Below are 17,197 nucleotides of genomic sequence, written 5' to 3' on the forward strand. Positions count from 1 at the left end.
ATATATATTATATATACACACAAAATAGCATAAATATATACCTACTTTCTCTTAGTTCAATGAGAAGGTTTTGAACTAACAGTGTTTAAACAAGATATCATGGCTGCATCTTGTACTAGGAACAACTACTACAAAGACAACAATATACAATGTATTAATTATTGTAACTGTACTACTAACCTGTTTTGAAACTCTTATTGCTACTTCTTTCTCAATAAAATTATTAAAATATAAAAAAATGAAAACTACATTTTTTTAGTGCAGAGAAACATAATTATCTCTTAAAACTAGCAACCAAACAATTTTTTAAATAAAAAAATCTAGCAACAAAGATGGAGAATAAATTAGAAAAACCACTATAATTTAATTACACAGTTAATTTCCACTGACTATTAAACAAACATGACTAGAGAGAAGGAGTTAGGAAAGGGGGTGTTGGCAGTAGACTACATAACTTCTTCCATCACTGACAGAATTTTGAAGACTTCATTTCCACTCTCTTTCACTCGCCTTCAGGAAATAGTCCTCATACAGCCTGTTTGGGTTCCATAATTCATTGTCTCTTCTGTCAACACTCTCTGAGTTCATGTGTGTGATGCTGCTCAAGGCAACAGAAGTCCAACCTCTACTAATGTCTTCAAAGGGTGTGTGTTATGACTATGAAACCCACATGAAAGATTCCTTTCACAGGTACAAAAGAAGTAACATAACAATTTCTCAAAGTGTTTTCCCAAGAATATCTAGTTTTACAACACAAATATTTAGCACAATTATCCAAAGTAGCACATGAGGCAGGTTAGGTTACAAGCTGGCTATAAATCCAGCCAGTTGCACAAATGGGCAGCCAATCTGTCTACTTTCAACAATCATTCTTTTTTTTTTGCAGAACCAGGGATTGAACTCAGGCCCTTGCACTTGCCAGGGAAGCGCTTATTCCCTGAGCCATCTCCCCGGCCCAGCTCAACAATCATTCTTAAGTACTTCTCAAATATTTGAAGTTCCCTTAAAATGTTACTGCCTTTTATGTCATAATGGGGAGTATAATCTTAAATAATTAAGAAATGGACTAGGGCTGGACATAGTGGTTCACATCTATAATCCCAGCACTCAGGAAGCAAAGGCAGGAGTATTGCTGCAAATTCAAGACCAGCCTGAGTTGTAAAGTGAATTCAAGATCAGCCTGAATTGCATAGTGAAACTCTTTCTCAAAAAAATAATTTTAAAAAACCAACAGAATATTAGAATGATCAGAAGTCAATGGAAAGAAAAAGGGAAACAAAGCTTTGGTAAATGGTGAGAGAATGAAGGGTTAAAGAAACAAGAGGGGCATGGGGGAAAAATAAGATATATTACAAATTCCCTGTGACTAATGTGATCATTATATATGGCAAATATGTACAAATAGAAGAACAAAACAAAACGAATGGTTGCCGGGAGCTTAGAGAGAGGAATGTTGGAAGTTAACGCTTGACAGATATAGTTTCAGTTCTTCAGAAAGAATACAGTTCTGTGCATGGGTGGTGGCTGTAATTGCATAACAATGTGGAAATATTTAATGTCATTTAACTGTGAGATTAAGAGTGCTGAGGGGGCACTGGTTGGGACTTTAGCTGTCCCAGAGGGGGTGGGGCATGGGGACAGCAGTCAGCAGAGGACCAAGGATGCAGAGGCAGGAGACCTCACAGGTGTGAGCCTTAGTGACACCATCAGGTACGTGGAAACTATACTGACTGAGCTGCCTGGGGCTAGTGCACAGAGCTCAGACAGGGATAACAGGGACAGGGACAGTGACAGCAACAGCAGCTGGGACTGTAGGGCTTGTTCTCCTCACACAGAGAGGGAAACTGAGGCACCACATTGTTGTCACCACACCCAGTGTCATGTGTGACATTTTTTTTTCAAAATTTTATTGATAAACAGATAGCAATGAGACAGTTTCAAATCAAATTGGAAGTACAGATTCAACAAATAACACACTGCATATATTCTTCTTAGTGGTTAATTGCTGTACAAGATGCAGATTTGAGATCCTATTTACAAACACCATTAGAACAAATCATTCTATTCATTAAGAGAATGCAACTACATGTGTGACATTTTATACACCTGCACAGCAATGTTGTTTTATTCATTATGCTGCCCAAATTTAACTGCATTAAAAAAAAAAATGGGGGCTTAGAGTATAGCTCAGAAGTAGAGTGCTTGTCTGGCATGTGCCAGGTCGTGGGTTTGATCCTCAGCATTGCAAAAATTATATAAATATAAAAGGTTAAGACAATAAATTTCATGTGCCTTTTACCACAACATTTTAAGGAAGACTAATGTAGCACACTTACCTCGCCATCAGCTGCCAGAGCCATTGAATGATGTGAGCCACATGCCACTTCAACAACCTGCTTGATCAAGAGATTGGTGCACACTTGGATTGGGGCAATGCCTTGGTTGGTCGTCCCATTGCCCAGCTGACTGTATCCATTGTGGCCCCAGGCATAGACCACGCCATCTAAACACAAAGTGCGAGCATGGAATCAGCTCCACGAGAAAACTGCAAGTACTACTGTTTCTTTTCAGATGTTGTAGAACTTATTACCTCTTGTCTCTCACACTGCCTCCTTTCTCTTCATAAAGTTAATAACCAGTGGGGGAAGCAGAGGAGACAAGAAGAAATAATAAACAGGATGGACAGAAGTAAAATCTTTCATGAAGGACTCAGTACCACATAGAAGATCAGCTTTGCGGTCAGAAGTCTAAGTTTATGTATCTAAACATTGGATTTGCGAAATACTTTATCACAGAAGCTTCTATTATCAGGTACCAAGCAAAAGGCAAAAGTCACAGGAAAGCTCAATAACTTATGGTAACAGAACTTTTTCAAAAATCAGGGAACCCTGGAGAAGGTATTTAACACTCACAACGTACAGAAGGAAAGAGCTACACTGAAAGAAAACAAAACCCACAAAGCTTCTCAAAGAGACTATTTCACTGATGTAAGATTTAGCTGAGAACTTTTTGAAGGAGTGAAAAAAGCAACTATTTTATTATGCTCTTTTATTCTGTGTCAGGAACTTAAACCAGGGACAAGAACAATGGCTTGTCTTTACTTCTTGATATATATATGCTCTCAGGAAGATCAAAGGCTGGGGATGATTAGACCACTAGCATCATTAGGTGGAATATTCACTAACATGGTGGTTATCTTCAGAAAGTATAATCAGTGTATTACAAAAGAGACAATTCTAGTGGCACATGCAGATACCCACACTGGGAGGCTGAGGCAGAAGGACCAAAGGTTCAAGCTTAATGTAGGCAACTTAAGGACTTAGCAAGACCCAGTCTCAAAAGCACTAGGAATAGAGCTCAATACAAAGACACGGGTTCAAGCACCAATACTGAAAGAGAAAAAAAAAAAAAAAAAAAGAAGAAGAAACACAGAGACAACTCAATCAAACAGAAAAGCCTCACAGAGCAAGAATGAGGCCGGGAAATGTAGCTTCTACAAAGCCACCTTCCCAAGACTTCCACGTGCTCCCAATCAGGAAGCTCTCATGTCTACATTATTTAAATAATTTTATCTTTCCAGGATTGTGACAGAGGTAACTGATTTGTGTCCCACTTAAGTACTCTTTCATGTATTTCCTCCCACAGCCTGCCTATCAAGGGCAGGTCTCCCCAAGTGGTATGTTCTTCCCTTTTCCACAGTATTTTGACTTCTTAAGGTCAACCTAGATCTGGTGGTTAACAATATTCAAAAGCAACAGCAGAAATCCAGAGCTCTGGTTAAGCTGCTGGCTGACGATATTCCCAAAATAACCAGGGGAAAAGTACTGATACTCAACCAAGTTTCTAATTTTCTACCTAGAATGACAGCAGCCTACACAAACTTAACATTCTCCAGAGGGTATGAAGCCAACCTACAGAGCTTCTAATATGTCCTGGGAGAAGTGTCTCCCACCAAAGAAATGCTGACAAAAACATAACAGGGAATTTTGTCCTAAAAAGGATGAGACTCAACACTGAAAGAGAGGGAGTATAAAACCTAAGAAGATTATCCATGATAATATGGGAAAGTTAGTGACAGCAGGTGAAATCAATGTCTAAGCCTACAAATGCTTTATCTTATGAAGAAACAAAACAAAACAAACAAACAAAATGCCATAGCCTTGGACAGGAAAAATGTGTATTACAAAGATACAAATTTTTTCCTATATAAATTTGTAAACTTCAACAGTACTAAAGTTCTTCAAATTACTTTCTGGTGCTTGACCATCCCTATTAAAAAAAAATAAGAAAATAGCTAAACCTACCAAATTTTAAGCCTTACAAAAGCTAGTTCTTTTACAACAAAATTACATGAGGAACAATACCAAAGAAAAAAATTTAAATACTGGGAAAATATATGTAATTTATATCCCATATAAAAAGAACAGTGTAAAATACAGAAAGGACTAAAACTTATAGAAACTCTGAACTCAAAGTTCAGAGATGGACATATAATGACTTTTAACCATATGAGATGTTCAACCTCACTCTGAAGAAGAAAAATGCAGGGATCGAAGGCATAGCTCAGTGTTAGAGCACTTGCTTAATGGGCACAAGGCTCTCAATTGGATCCCCAGCTCCAGGAGAAAAAAAGAGAAAAAAGGAAGAGGGGAAAGAAAAATATAAATGACATCTCAACACACAAAACTGGCTCCTATTCACTGTGGCTAATCTAGCTACTACTTGTCCAAGTCAAGTATGCCAAGGACAGGGACTGATGCTGAAAGCTCAACCAACACAGGACCTCCCTCAAAGAGAAAAGTCAGCCACTTGGTGCTAAGGTGATTACAACTACAACAAACCCTTTAGATACTGAAAGGGGCAGCCATTCCAGGTGACAGAATGGATCCTGGTAAGAAGAGGCAGGACTGCTGTTATAAGACAAGGGTGAGAAGAATGTCTGACACCCAGGTGGCACTTGGAAATCGTTCTGTACATGTCTGTTTTCCTTGGAAAAGAGGAAAGGTTACCTTCACAATGAGCTGATTCTTAATCCCAAATCCTGGGCAAGGACTCAAAAACAATGGTCTAACCAGATAGGGGCATCCACTTCCCCAGTCCTTTCCTGGCACACTGTCTCCAATAGTCCCAGGACTAAATTTCAAGATTACTTGAGACTTAACAGAAAAAGTATCTAAGGGATTAACAACAGGGTAGGGGAGAAGGGGAAGGAAAACATGGAGAGAGGCAAAGAGGTACTCGTGGATTTCTAACCATTAAGGAAACGTAGATGTGTCTTCAGAGACTGGACATGAAGTTGGAGAAGTAGCCAGAAACAATTTTATGAATAACCTACTTTAATACTGCTTCAGAGGACAAAGAGAATTCCATAAGTCCAAAGCCTGTAATAAAGTAATATCAAACGAATATTCAACTTCAAAGTAGTCACCAGGGGGACTAGATGTTCAATTCAATCAAAATATTCCTGAAACATCCTTCAGAAAATAATGCATAAGTCAGTGAATCTTGGAGAAATAAATGTATATTTTTGTGATGCTAGAAGTGATTCATGGTGCAATGCTAGGATCAAGGGCACTAGGATTAAGGGTGTAAGTAATCTGGATAAAATAAAAGGGACAGAAAGGAATAAAATGTCAAGGTCCCTTGCTTACTTGCTTTTGCTGTCTTCTGCTTGCCATGAACTGGTTCTCCCCTGCAATGCCCCTCTGCCATGCCACCCTGCCTGAGAGAAAGCTGATTATGGACGGAAATCTCTACAAACTGTGAACTAAATAAACCCTTTCTCCCTTTAACTGTATTTGTTTGGTATTTTGTCTCAGCAATGAGAAAGAAGTAACTAAGATATACTCCTTCCTCAACTCTTACTGAAATGAGAAAAGGGAAAAAAAGGTTTAGACACTCAAGGACCAGGAAAAAAAAATTGTCAACAAAACTTGGTAGGAGAAAAAGCAGATGGACATGGGAACTAAGAGCAGATCAGAAAAAATAATGACACCTACATCTGCAAATAGAGAAGCCAATGCCAGTCCTGGTACCCCGGAAAGACCAAAGGACCACTGATCATAAAAGTCAAGGTACAACAAAAAATACGAGCAGTGTGACCCCAAATCTCATCCTCTCCCTACAAGGTCAAGCAACCTCTCCTAATCTGTTCTGACCCACTGAGTTTATCCAAACTTCTTAGAGCAGATAGCACTCACACCCTTAACCTCAGTGCCCTTGAGCCCAGCATTATACCATGAATCAATCCCAGCATCACACACTCTAGATCCAGTCATGATCTGGATCTGAAAAAGCCCCACCTATGACCACATGAGGCGTCGGAGGCCATCTACACACAAGCCACAACACAGTGAGCTAGAGCATGTACTTGCCACAACAGAAGACTTATAGCATGTACTTGCTGTGAATTTCTTGTTATAACTGCACCAAACCCCTATTCTTCCCAAGCCTTCCTTCCCTTCCCCTACATTCACAACAACAACAACAACAACAACAACAACAACAACAACAAATCAAAAGGTTCTAGACTCAAGGGAGTCCAAAGAGAGGCTGTGGAGCCAGCAATGAGAGGCAGCAGTAAATGTTGCATTTAAAGTTCAGGAACTAGACACAAAGATGGTAGTATCCATGCCTAGGAAGTTGGGATAAAACCCTTTTATTGCCAAGGTAGGAAGCTAGAGGATTCTGCTGTACAGATAGCCACATCCTGATTCTGGGAGTATCCCTCAGGAAACTGCTAGTTCTCCACAATGAAGTTCAGTTTAAATACACGGACCAGCACTTTGACCATACTTAAGGACAGACAGTCAAGAGCTGACTACCAGACTTAAAGTTAGAATATGAAAGCTAGAGACCAAAACAAAGATAAACAAGAAATTTGGTGGAAGGAGGGGGAAAAAAAAGCAATGTAGAGAATAAAAATAACATTAAACTAATCTATAATTATTGCTTCCTGTCTGCCATTATGAAATATAATTTACTTAATAGGCTTATAAATAGACAATAAGGTATATGGCCCAAGATAGTCAGCTGGTTACAAAAAAATAGCACATACACAGAGTTAATAGCTAATTCAAGCCATTAATTAAGAAATGCAAAAGCAATCACAGGAAAAAGATTAAAAACCCAGCCAGGTATGGGAGTACACACCTGTAATCCCAGCTTTAGGGAGGCTGAGGCAGGAGAACAGCCATGAGTTCAGGGCTAACATAGGCTAAACGTAGGTTCAAGGCCTGGCTGAACTACAATAGCAAGACCCAAACTGAAGAAACACCACAAAATGGAACAAATAGCTTCCTAAAATATGCTGTTAATTATCAACTGCTCCCTACGCCAGGCTAGCTCTTTAAAATACAGAGTAACCAGTGTCCTTTGAACTCAGTTTCCTTTGAACTCAGTTTCCTTTGAACTCCACCAGCTGAATAAGACCTGAATAAATAATAAATAATAACTACTCTCCATTACAAAGCCTAAACCCCAACTGGTTATTCTAAGTGTAGTGATAGATGATCACTGGGCAACTAAGTAAGTTCTGCTCTTTGTTGAGCTAAAGAAGACCAAGACAAAGAAAGCACCCTGAGCTCTACTTTGGAGACCTCTCCTGGAAACCCATTAGGAGCTACTTTTTATTCTTATATTTCCAATAAACACTACCCCTTTAACCTCCTTTTTGTCCACAATTTTATCTTCAACTCTGTGAAACAACAGGCATCATTTGTACAAATGATAACTGTTTTGGATTTGGAGGTCCCCCCTAGGTTGACAGTAGGGAAGAAATGGGAAATACTTGGTTTTTCCTCTTTTTCTCCATTTATAGTATGCTTTTGTTAACTAGGATTGCACTTGATGAAGACAAACCTACTGTACCACTGCAGGTATTCCTTGTTTAATAACTCACCTATATAACTGTCCAAACTTACAACCTGTCTTTTTTTCCCAGTAATTCTTGTTTATAGAGCCTCTTTTTTGGTACAGTACACCTTGTTCACACAGCATTGTAATTTTCTTGATTGCACTGTATAGTACAGTATTGTAATTTTAGGCTCTATAAATAAGATGTATAGAACTGTATTTAGAAAAAGGTCGTTAAGTCCGAGCAACAGATCTTAAGTCCAAATAGTCATTAAACAGGTAGGCCATTACATGAGGAATAAAGGTTTTAGGTTTACAGAAAAACAGATGATTGTGCAGCTCCCAAACACTCCAAACATTCATCCCTAAATCTTAATTTCTGGAGTCACTGTCGCAGTGTTGCTGATAATGAACCAATGCAAAACACTGTTTACTCAAGTCCAGGCTTTGTTTTGCTCTCCTGTTTTCTGTCTGAGGCCTGTACAAGAACTGAATGCAGGATCCCTTGTGACCTGTTGTCTCCCTAGGCTGCCCTTGGCTTGACTATGTCTTAAGCTTTCCCTGCTTTTGATGACCTCATAGTGCACAGGAATCCTGGGCAGGGATTGCTGCAGAGTTCCCAGATGGCTCCTAAAGATGCTTTCCTGGGTTATCCTGGGGTTGTAGGCTGCGAGAGGCAGTGCCCTCTCTCCTGTGGACCACGCTCACTCTCAGAGCACAGCGCAGCTGGAAGCAACAGTTTGTCCAGGGCCAACGTATACCTATGTGAGGACTTGCCCTTACCTGCTTTACTGCCTCCCTCTACTGAGCCCTTCCCTCTGGCTGTTGGCTTCTAATCTCACACTCTCTCTCAGCCAAATATCCTGAACCAGAAGACTCAAGAGTAGCCAAGTTTCCCATCTCTTCAAGGTGACAGGCTCCCCCTTCCCTCTTCAGTGTTTGTCTCACAACTATTTCTTGCTCCCTCATCTGCTCCAACCTCATCAATCAGACTATGCCACACATACTCCACCACCCCACCCCCAGGCCCCAGTTGGCCCCAGTGGGAAGCTTTGTCTTCCCTTTCACCAGCTAAAGATCCCCTCTGCTGGGGGATGCCCCAGAAGAGACACACATCTCAGGTATCCCCCTGAGACAGGAGGTCTGTCACCCTAAGGGATGCCTTTTGGGTTGATGTCCCACTCCCCTGGGCTATATTCTTAAGAACTGGTCTAGATTTGATTCTCAAACTAAAAAAGAAATGTCTCACTTTTCCATACAATAAAGCCTGGCTTTAAAAACAAAGGGACCCAAATAATATCTTAAAGAAACAAGCACGCCTGGCTTCAACACGGCTTCAGTGTTCCTAATCAGGGACTCTGATCTCTTAATGGAGGTCTGACTCACGTACATTTCTAGACCCTTCTACAGTCTACTTGTCGACTCCAAGTTCTGACAGTGTTGCCTTTTCCTCTTTCTTTTATTGGTGTAACTTGTTACAAAAGACCTCTGTTATGGTTTACTTAAAAAGTGATATGATGCCCTGGAGGAAGAGTTCTGACTAGTCTATTTATAGTTATAAGCCTAAAACTATTAAAAATTATAATAATTCAATATGGACAATATATCTAAGAGTACAGTCCAATTAAATATAATTGTTTTATGTGTTCTGCATGTTTCCTTGTCTGTTCATCTGCCTGTTAATCTGTTTTAATACCTGGTTAAAGTTCATTAAAGTCTTTCTGAGCTCACATCAATTTCATTTTTATTTTTGTCTTCATCAATGTGGCTCTGTCAGGGCATTCCATAAAAAACCTGGTTGTACAGGTTTTGGGGGGTAGCCAAACTCACTTAAAACATTAGAAGATGGAAGCTGTTGGCTCCAGGCTTACATGAGGATCACAGGTAAGTAACCTTAAGTTTTGGTAACATAAGGATTATCTATGATTAGGTTAATGTGTGTATTTCTGTGTGTTAACTTTTAGGTATATGTTCTATTTAATTTGCCTCATAAATAAACCAAGACACTTACGATAACAGCCCAAGTGCTTTTCATTCACATGGCTGAACAGTGAGCTAATTTAAATTGCTTGGTGAGATAAGAGTAAAGATGTCCTTCTCTGGTCATTCAAAAAATGCAAATTAAAACAACACTAAGATTGAGTTCAATCTTCAGCACAGAAATTAATTGATTAATGAAATAAAACAACACTAAGAGCTACGAAGAGAGCTCAGTGGCATAAGTGCCTGCATGCAAGCACAAGGTTCTGAGTTTGAGCCCTGGTACAAAAAACCCCCACTAAGATTCCATCTCCAGAAAGAATACATATGAGCAAGAAATCAACCAATAACAAATGCTGGAGAGACTGGGGCTGAGGGGAAGAAGCCCTTCTCTTGCTGGTCATAGTGTAAACTGGGACAACCGCCACAGAAATCTACAGAATTTTCTCAAAAAACTAAAACTAGGTATTCCATTTAACCCAGCTGTTCCCCTTTAGGTATCTTTCCAAAAGAGAAAAGCATCTTTCAGGGCTGGGGCGATGGCTCAGTGGAATAAGTGTTTCCCTGGCAAGCGCAAGGGCCTGAGTTCAATCCCTGGTTCCGCCCCCCCCAAAAAAAAAAAAAAACAGAAAAGCATTTTTCAATAGTGACATGCATATTCATGACCTTGTCTTGCAATAAAATAGCTTGAACTCACTATGTAGTCAAGGCTGGCCTCCAACTCATTGTGGTCCTCTTGCCTCAGTCTCCCAGTGCTGGAATTACAGGCATTCACCATCATCACCAGCTTTTTATTCATTTTTTATAGGAGTTCACAGCAAAGAGTTTGACTTACTTAAAGCTCAGAGGAGACTCTGGACGTGGACTTTTAAACAATGCTGAAACTGAGAGAACTTTGGCAACTCTTAAGAGATGGACTAAGGGCTGAGGATATAGCTCGGTGGACTAAGCACTTGCTTAGGTAAGCACAGAGGCCAGGGTTCGATCCCTGGCACTGCATGCTGTGCCAGCCCCACCCCCAAGACACTGAGCCAGAGATGGAGTCCAGGCACAGTGCCAGCACTAGGGAGGCAGAAATAGGAGAATCTCTCCAAGTCCTAGCTACATAGTGAGACCCTGCACACACACACACACACACACACACCCCCCTTAAAAAAGAGATGGACTAAATACAATTTACATAAAAAAGAAACATGGAGCAAAATGTTTTGGTTTATGGCAGGGCTTTTGGGGGGTGACTGGATCATGGGGTGTGATACTCCACTGATGTTCAGTCCACTGATGAGTCTACAGCTAAATGTGCTGTGGGGAGCTAAATCCTACTCTGAGGTACGGGTTACTGGGGGAGTGGCCTCAGAGGGTATACCTCCCTTGCAGCTCCCCTGATCTCTTTTTCTGCTTCCTGCAGCTATGCCATGAGCTGTTTTTCCTCTGCCATGATGCCCTGCCTTGGGGCCAGCCAAGATAATGGTCTGAAGCACTGCAAATTGTGAGCCAAAACAAAATTTTCTCCTTTAAAAATAATGAATAACCTATAATTACAAACAGCCTCCTAGAAAAGATACTGATTCATGAAACACTACCAGGAAGCTCTAAAAAGGATCATTTAGGGAATACAAGAGAGCACTTGGAAATAGAACATTATAACTGTTAGAATTTGGTATGAGGGTTTTAAGACTAAGTTGAAGAAATACCCCAAAACACAGACATGAAGGAAAATACAAAATAAATAAATAAAATTAGGAAAATCAGGCTAGAATCTCTAATTTTCTTCTAAAAATTTCAAACGGCGCACACAGAAAACATGTCAAATTATCCATAAAATGTTACAAAAACATTTCTAGAAATGAAGGGATAACCAGATTGAAGGGTTTATGGGATGACTAATAGATTATAAAACAAAACAAGTTATAAATTATAAAATACCTGAATATACTCATCAGTATTTTACAACACTTAGAATACTGAAAAAAAATTAGAGGAAAAAAACAGGCACACACAGAACAGCAAAACTCAAGAAAAGCACCAGACTCTTAACAGCAACTCTGAAACTTAGAAATGTACCAAAATTTCAAAATTTTGAAAAAACAGGATTCTCACCTTATAATTCTATGCCCAGTCAAACACTGACAGACATTAGCAAGGGAAGAATAAAGACATTTAGGAAAGTCTCCAGGATTACTCTCACGTCCCTCTCTTGGGAAACTACTAAAAGATATGTTTCACCCAAATGAGGGTGTGATCCAAGCAGGATGTCATTAAAATACAAAAATACAGGAACCAAGCCAGGCATGGTGGTGCATGCCTGCAATCCCAGCACTTGGGAGGCTGAGGTAGGAGGACTGTCACAACTTCAAGGCCAGCCTGTGCTATGCTATGCAGTGAATTCAGGGGCAGCCTGAATTATACAGGAAGATCCTGTCTCAAAAAAATAAAATAAAATAAATAAAAACAAGGAACCAGAAAGGACAAAGTGAAGGGACTCAGAGGCTGCTGCTGAACAGAAGATCTGGGCGTGATGGTGCCGAGTAGGTCTACCAAGTGACCAGCCCAGGCTACCACAAGGCAACAGGACTGCACTTTGTTCTTCTGTAGAAGAGCGGGCAAGGCTTCTGTGCCTGCCTGCCTGCCTGCCTCTCTCTCACTGCTTCTGCTGTCTTCTGCCACCATGAACCTTTGCTTCTCTGCCATGTGTAGATTGTGAGGTAAATAAACATTCCTCTTGTAACTTTGGGTGTTGGGTATATTTGTTTCAGCAAGGAGAAAAGTAACTAAGACATCACACAAAAGGTAATTGTGCTAGGTGATACAAATGTTACTAAGGAAGAATATGGTAATTTCACAATATAAACAGCAACAGATGGCACTGTCTACTTTCAATATATGATTTTTCTATTTGTTTAATGAAATAAATACAACTAAATTTAGCAAAAATTAAAAAGCAGTTTTAAAAGTGTGGACACACTTTAATGGCAGATGTGTACAAAAACAAGTTAATGAAAACCTAAAGTAAAGATGAACCTCAGGAAAACAAATAGTTGTATATGAGATGGCTGTTATAAATAATCCTTATACTAATAATAACTAATAATGATATAAATACAGACTTAGCTAAAATGGTAATATCAGTATATCAAAAGGAGAAGAGATAGAGGAGAGTTAAGTTCTGTATCATTATAAAAAATCAAAAGATAGCATCTTTTTTTATAACTATTTTTTATTGGTAAATTTTTGATATAATGGTAACATTCATCATAGGGAATTTGTACCTGTGCATGATATATCTTAACTCTTCAAAAGATAATAATTAAAGTTGGAAATTCAGAAACAGAAATAGAAGTATATTATTTTCAAAATATAAAATTAAATTCCAAAAGAAACATCTGGAAGTGTTAAAAGTGGTTCTTCCTAAACTAGCATAGTGTCACTTGCTGATAATCCCAGCTCTTGGGAGGTTAAGGCAGGGGAGTTACTGTAAGTTCAAAGCCAGGCTGGGCTACACAATGAGTTCAAGGCCAGCCCGGGATACACCAGGAGTTCATGGCAAGCCTATGGAGATCCTGTCTCAAAAACAAAACAAACAAACAAAAAGTGGTTCCTTCTAAAGAGTAATTACTAGGAGAGAGGAGGGCTGGGGATAGAGCAATTCTGACTTTCACTAAAAAGCTAATACCATTTGATGGCTTAAAGTGTTATTTTTAAAACTATTAGGCTGTTCATATAAAACACATGAATATATATTATGCATATATAAGGCACACAACATACAGCCTATTTAATGTGTACTATGCAAAATATATTATGAGACTCAAAACTGAATTAAACACAAAAAGAAAAAATATGCCCACAAATGTTTTTATATCATAAATGTAACACTTAAGATAATTAAAGTGGTAGGATCTAAATTCTAAAAACCAAAAAGCAAGTTATACTTTCCTAAGGTCACCACTTTGAAAATACCAGTAACTACAAAAAATGTGCCTCAGTATATAAGGATGAGTTAAAATCAGTGTGTGTTCAGAAAACCTTAAATGCTTAGCTCACACTAGATGACAGCAGAACTAGTAAAACTAACTATTTGAAAAGGGAAAGGATATAATCTGCAGTCCTCTGGGTAAGAGTGCAAGAGATAATGCCCTAAAACACAACAGCAAAGACTTAGGTAACATGGAACAAGCTTTTCAAGATGGTTGGTTGCCCACAGCATAGATAAATTACTGTAAAAAGTCTATTCTTCCCCTTTAGCGTTCTTAGAAGCAGAGAAGACAGGACACAAATCTATCCTCTATCCACACACATCCCTATTCTTTCAGTAGGGACCTCACATGAATGCCTAGGATAAACTAAGATTTTCTCAAACTTTCAAAAATGAGAGAAAGAGACAGAGAGAGAGGAAGAGAGATGGGAAGGAGGGGGAAGGGAAGAAGGGAAGGGAAGAGGGGTCAGGGGAGAAAAAGGGAGAGGGGAGGGGAGGGGAGAGGAAACAAACCAATATTAAGTATTCATAAAAATGCATCAAGAAAATCCTCCCAAAGAAGAATATATGCAGTGTGTTATTTGTTGAATCTGTACTTCTGATTTGATTTGAAACTGTCTCATTGCTGTTTATCAATAAAATTTTGAAAAAAAAAAAAAAGAAAATCCTCCCAATTGCCTAGTAATTACAAATTTATTGAGAAATCAAGCTGGAAAGTCCACATTCTTTGCCACATGCAATTTTCTACAACTTTACATAAGCAGTTTGAAACTGCAGAAGTTTGCCCAATGTGCAAGACACTTTGTGGCTATTCCAGAGTTAGCATTAAGTATTTAACTTTTACCTGGTTCGCATTTCCCTCAGAAATTAAAAAATCCAAAATTAATTACTGAATATAGTCCTACCTCCCCCTTGGCTTAGCTTCAACTGTTTGATTACCAGCAAACTGAAAAGTTAGATTTGTTCTTTTTTACCTTCAGTGCTAAGAAGAACATGGGGGCCACTCCCATAACTAAGGCTTTTAATCTTCTTTCCACATAAGGCTTCTAGCTTCTTGGGTACAAGTGTACTCTGGTTATCTCCAGTTCCTAGGCAGTTACTATAATTCAGTCCAAACACAAAGACCTACAGAACAAATAGTTCATCTGAGTTATCTGACCTGCAGTTATACTGAAAGCTCGTTTCTCAGCCATGCACCATGGTATACACCTGTAATCCCAGTATTCTTGGGATTGTAATCCCACCAGAAGGTCACAATTTCAAGTCCAGTCCCAGGAATTTAGTGATTTAGGAAGACCCTGCCTCAAGATAAAAAAATTTAAGAAGGGTTTGGGATGTAGGTCATTGTAGAGTCCCTTGGGCTTAATCTCCCTATCAAAAATTAAAAAGCAAACAAGCAAGCAAACAAACATAAATCCACCTCCTTTTCTCTCTAAGGCACACTCAAATTCAATATGATAGCTCAGCAGGTAAGAAGAGACTGATATGGTTGCTTAGAAAAATTCAAACTCTGCTAACATTACTTAAGTTTTACACTATTTGTCTACATTATATGGCAGAAGAGCATCAGATCAAGAAATTAAAGAAAGAAAAATTTTATCAAAGGTACAGCCTTCCTAAGTTTCAGTTTCTTTTTATCCCACAGCTTTTGTCATTCTTCAAACTGCGTGCTCTGAAGCACAGCCCCAAAAGAAGCCATAACACTAAACCCCATTTTGCAGTCTTACCTCATCATTGTCAGTGACGTACAGCGCTTCATTGGCTGAGGTGCCAAAGACACATGCTTTTCGAATAGATGCAATTTCTTGCGGTGAGAGCAGAGTAAAGATTGGCCATTTTCCTACATCCACCATGACTTTGACTTGAAGCAATTCCTATAAAAAAGCTGACATCTCTGCCAGAACACATAAAAGTGATCCCAATAAAAAATAAAAATTAAATAACTATTAAACTGACTTAAAAGAAAGGCCTCTCAATTAAAAGCTAATTCCAGAATAAATGACTTACCTTTGGTTAAGTAGATGATTTACTTTCCCCGGCAATCCTTCTCTAGTTTCAAACCTGAGCCTTTTCCTGTAACAAGAGCACAATATGCTAGAACCACGCATTTACTCGTCCTGCCCACTTACTAGTTAGATTTGATTTATCTGTTCCACATGTTTTATATAACCAGACAGCAGATGCTAAACATATGCAACCTGGGTATAACCAGGATTTTTCCTCATGGGGATATTTCCCTCAGGTATTAAAACTAAGTTATTAATTTGTTAAAAATAGTCAATTCTCAAACAGGAATGTGTATGCAATATTATGTTAAAATTCAGAAGCACTCTCTTTACCTTGCCACTGTCTTACTTCTACTCCCAGGATACCCAAAACACCCCATCTTTGTAGAAAACAACTGTCATATGAAGCCATACTGACAGCATGGTGACGTTCCCTGAAGAACCTATGGTGGGCAAAATCTTAAGTGGCTTTTAAGCAGTTAATGCTGCTTAAGAGTTATTGCATGAAATCATAAAAGAAAATATGTTCTGTTTTTAATTTCTCTAATCACATTTCATTTCCCATTTACAAAATTTATCATATAAAGATAAGGCAGTTCACCTCAATCTTGGTGGTAAGTAGATGACTACACTGTTCACACAAGTTGCAATTAGCTCAAATGGTACCCTACAAGTAGAGGGATATATCTCCACACAAAAATCTAAACTTGATCTGTTTACGGAGCTCTATATAAAGAATCCTGGTCAAGGTTCCAATTTTTCTAAGGTTAAAAAAAATATCTAGGCATTCTAGTGGTCGACATAGCACAAAATCATATCATGCCAAGTGAACTTCCATTCTGGCTCTCACCACTGGCAACTGAAATAGGATAAAAACAGGGTTTCCTGATGAGGACTAGAACTTCAAAAAGTTCCTTCCTCCCAGCCTCTTAGGTATCTAAAAGTAGCCAAGAGAGCCGCGCTCAACACCCCTTAGCCCATGTAAAGAGCACCTTGAGCATGCTTAGGCAATGCCTCAGTTCCCACAATATCCGAGAGATTTTTTTTCCAGCAGGAGCAACTAGGATGCAAGCGAGCAGTTGCTTATAAGTCCTAAGATTCATACCATATATGCGCTGAGGGTAAACACATCAAAATATACTATTCTCTGTCACTGTACAGCCAGATTACTTGAACGACATTTGAGTATCCTGACAGTATGGATAAATGAATATGTATCTACATTTCTGAACACTGTTTGCGGGGACAGGCAAAGGACTGAGGAGACAGCAAAAACGCATAACCATGTGCCTTACTTTTCTTTCGTTGCTGATACGAAATACAAAACACCCAAAGTGAAAGGGGAAGACAGTTAGGTAGCTCACAGTGTGTAGAGATATTA

The 17,197-nt window shown here is 39.0% G+C and overlaps 1 protein-coding gene across 3 annotated transcripts in view; it reads right to left on the reverse strand.

Moving 5' to 3' along the window:
* The window catches only part of Rcbtb1 (RCC1 and BTB domain containing protein 1), a 61,338-nt gene that overhangs the window by 28,889 nt on the left and 15,252 nt on the right, over positions 1–17,197 (reverse strand). For 2 of the 3 annotated variants that reach the window (XM_023717264.1, XM_004633096.2), the window contains exons 2-5: positions 15,818–15,883; positions 15,538–15,704; positions 14,785–14,935; positions 2,337–2,503 (exon numbers count right to left, since the gene is read on the reverse strand). In XM_023717264.1, the coding sequence (XP_023573032.1) occupies positions 2,337–2,503; positions 14,785–14,935; positions 15,538–15,663 (444 nt within the window). In that variant the 5' untranslated portion in view covers positions 15,664–15,704; positions 15,818–15,883. Of the gene's footprint in view, positions 1–2,336; positions 2,504–14,784; positions 14,936–15,537; positions 15,705–15,817; positions 15,884–17,197 lie in introns of those variants that run through there. The other variant, XM_023717265.1, reaches the window with a different exon arrangement.

Source organism: Octodon degus, unplaced genomic scaffold, assembly GCF_000260255.1.
Source record: "Octodon degus isolate 3935 unplaced genomic scaffold, OctDeg1.0 scaffold00051, whole genome shotgun sequence".
NCBI classification, from domain to species: Eukaryota; Metazoa; Chordata; class Mammalia; order Rodentia; family Octodontidae; genus Octodon; species Octodon degus.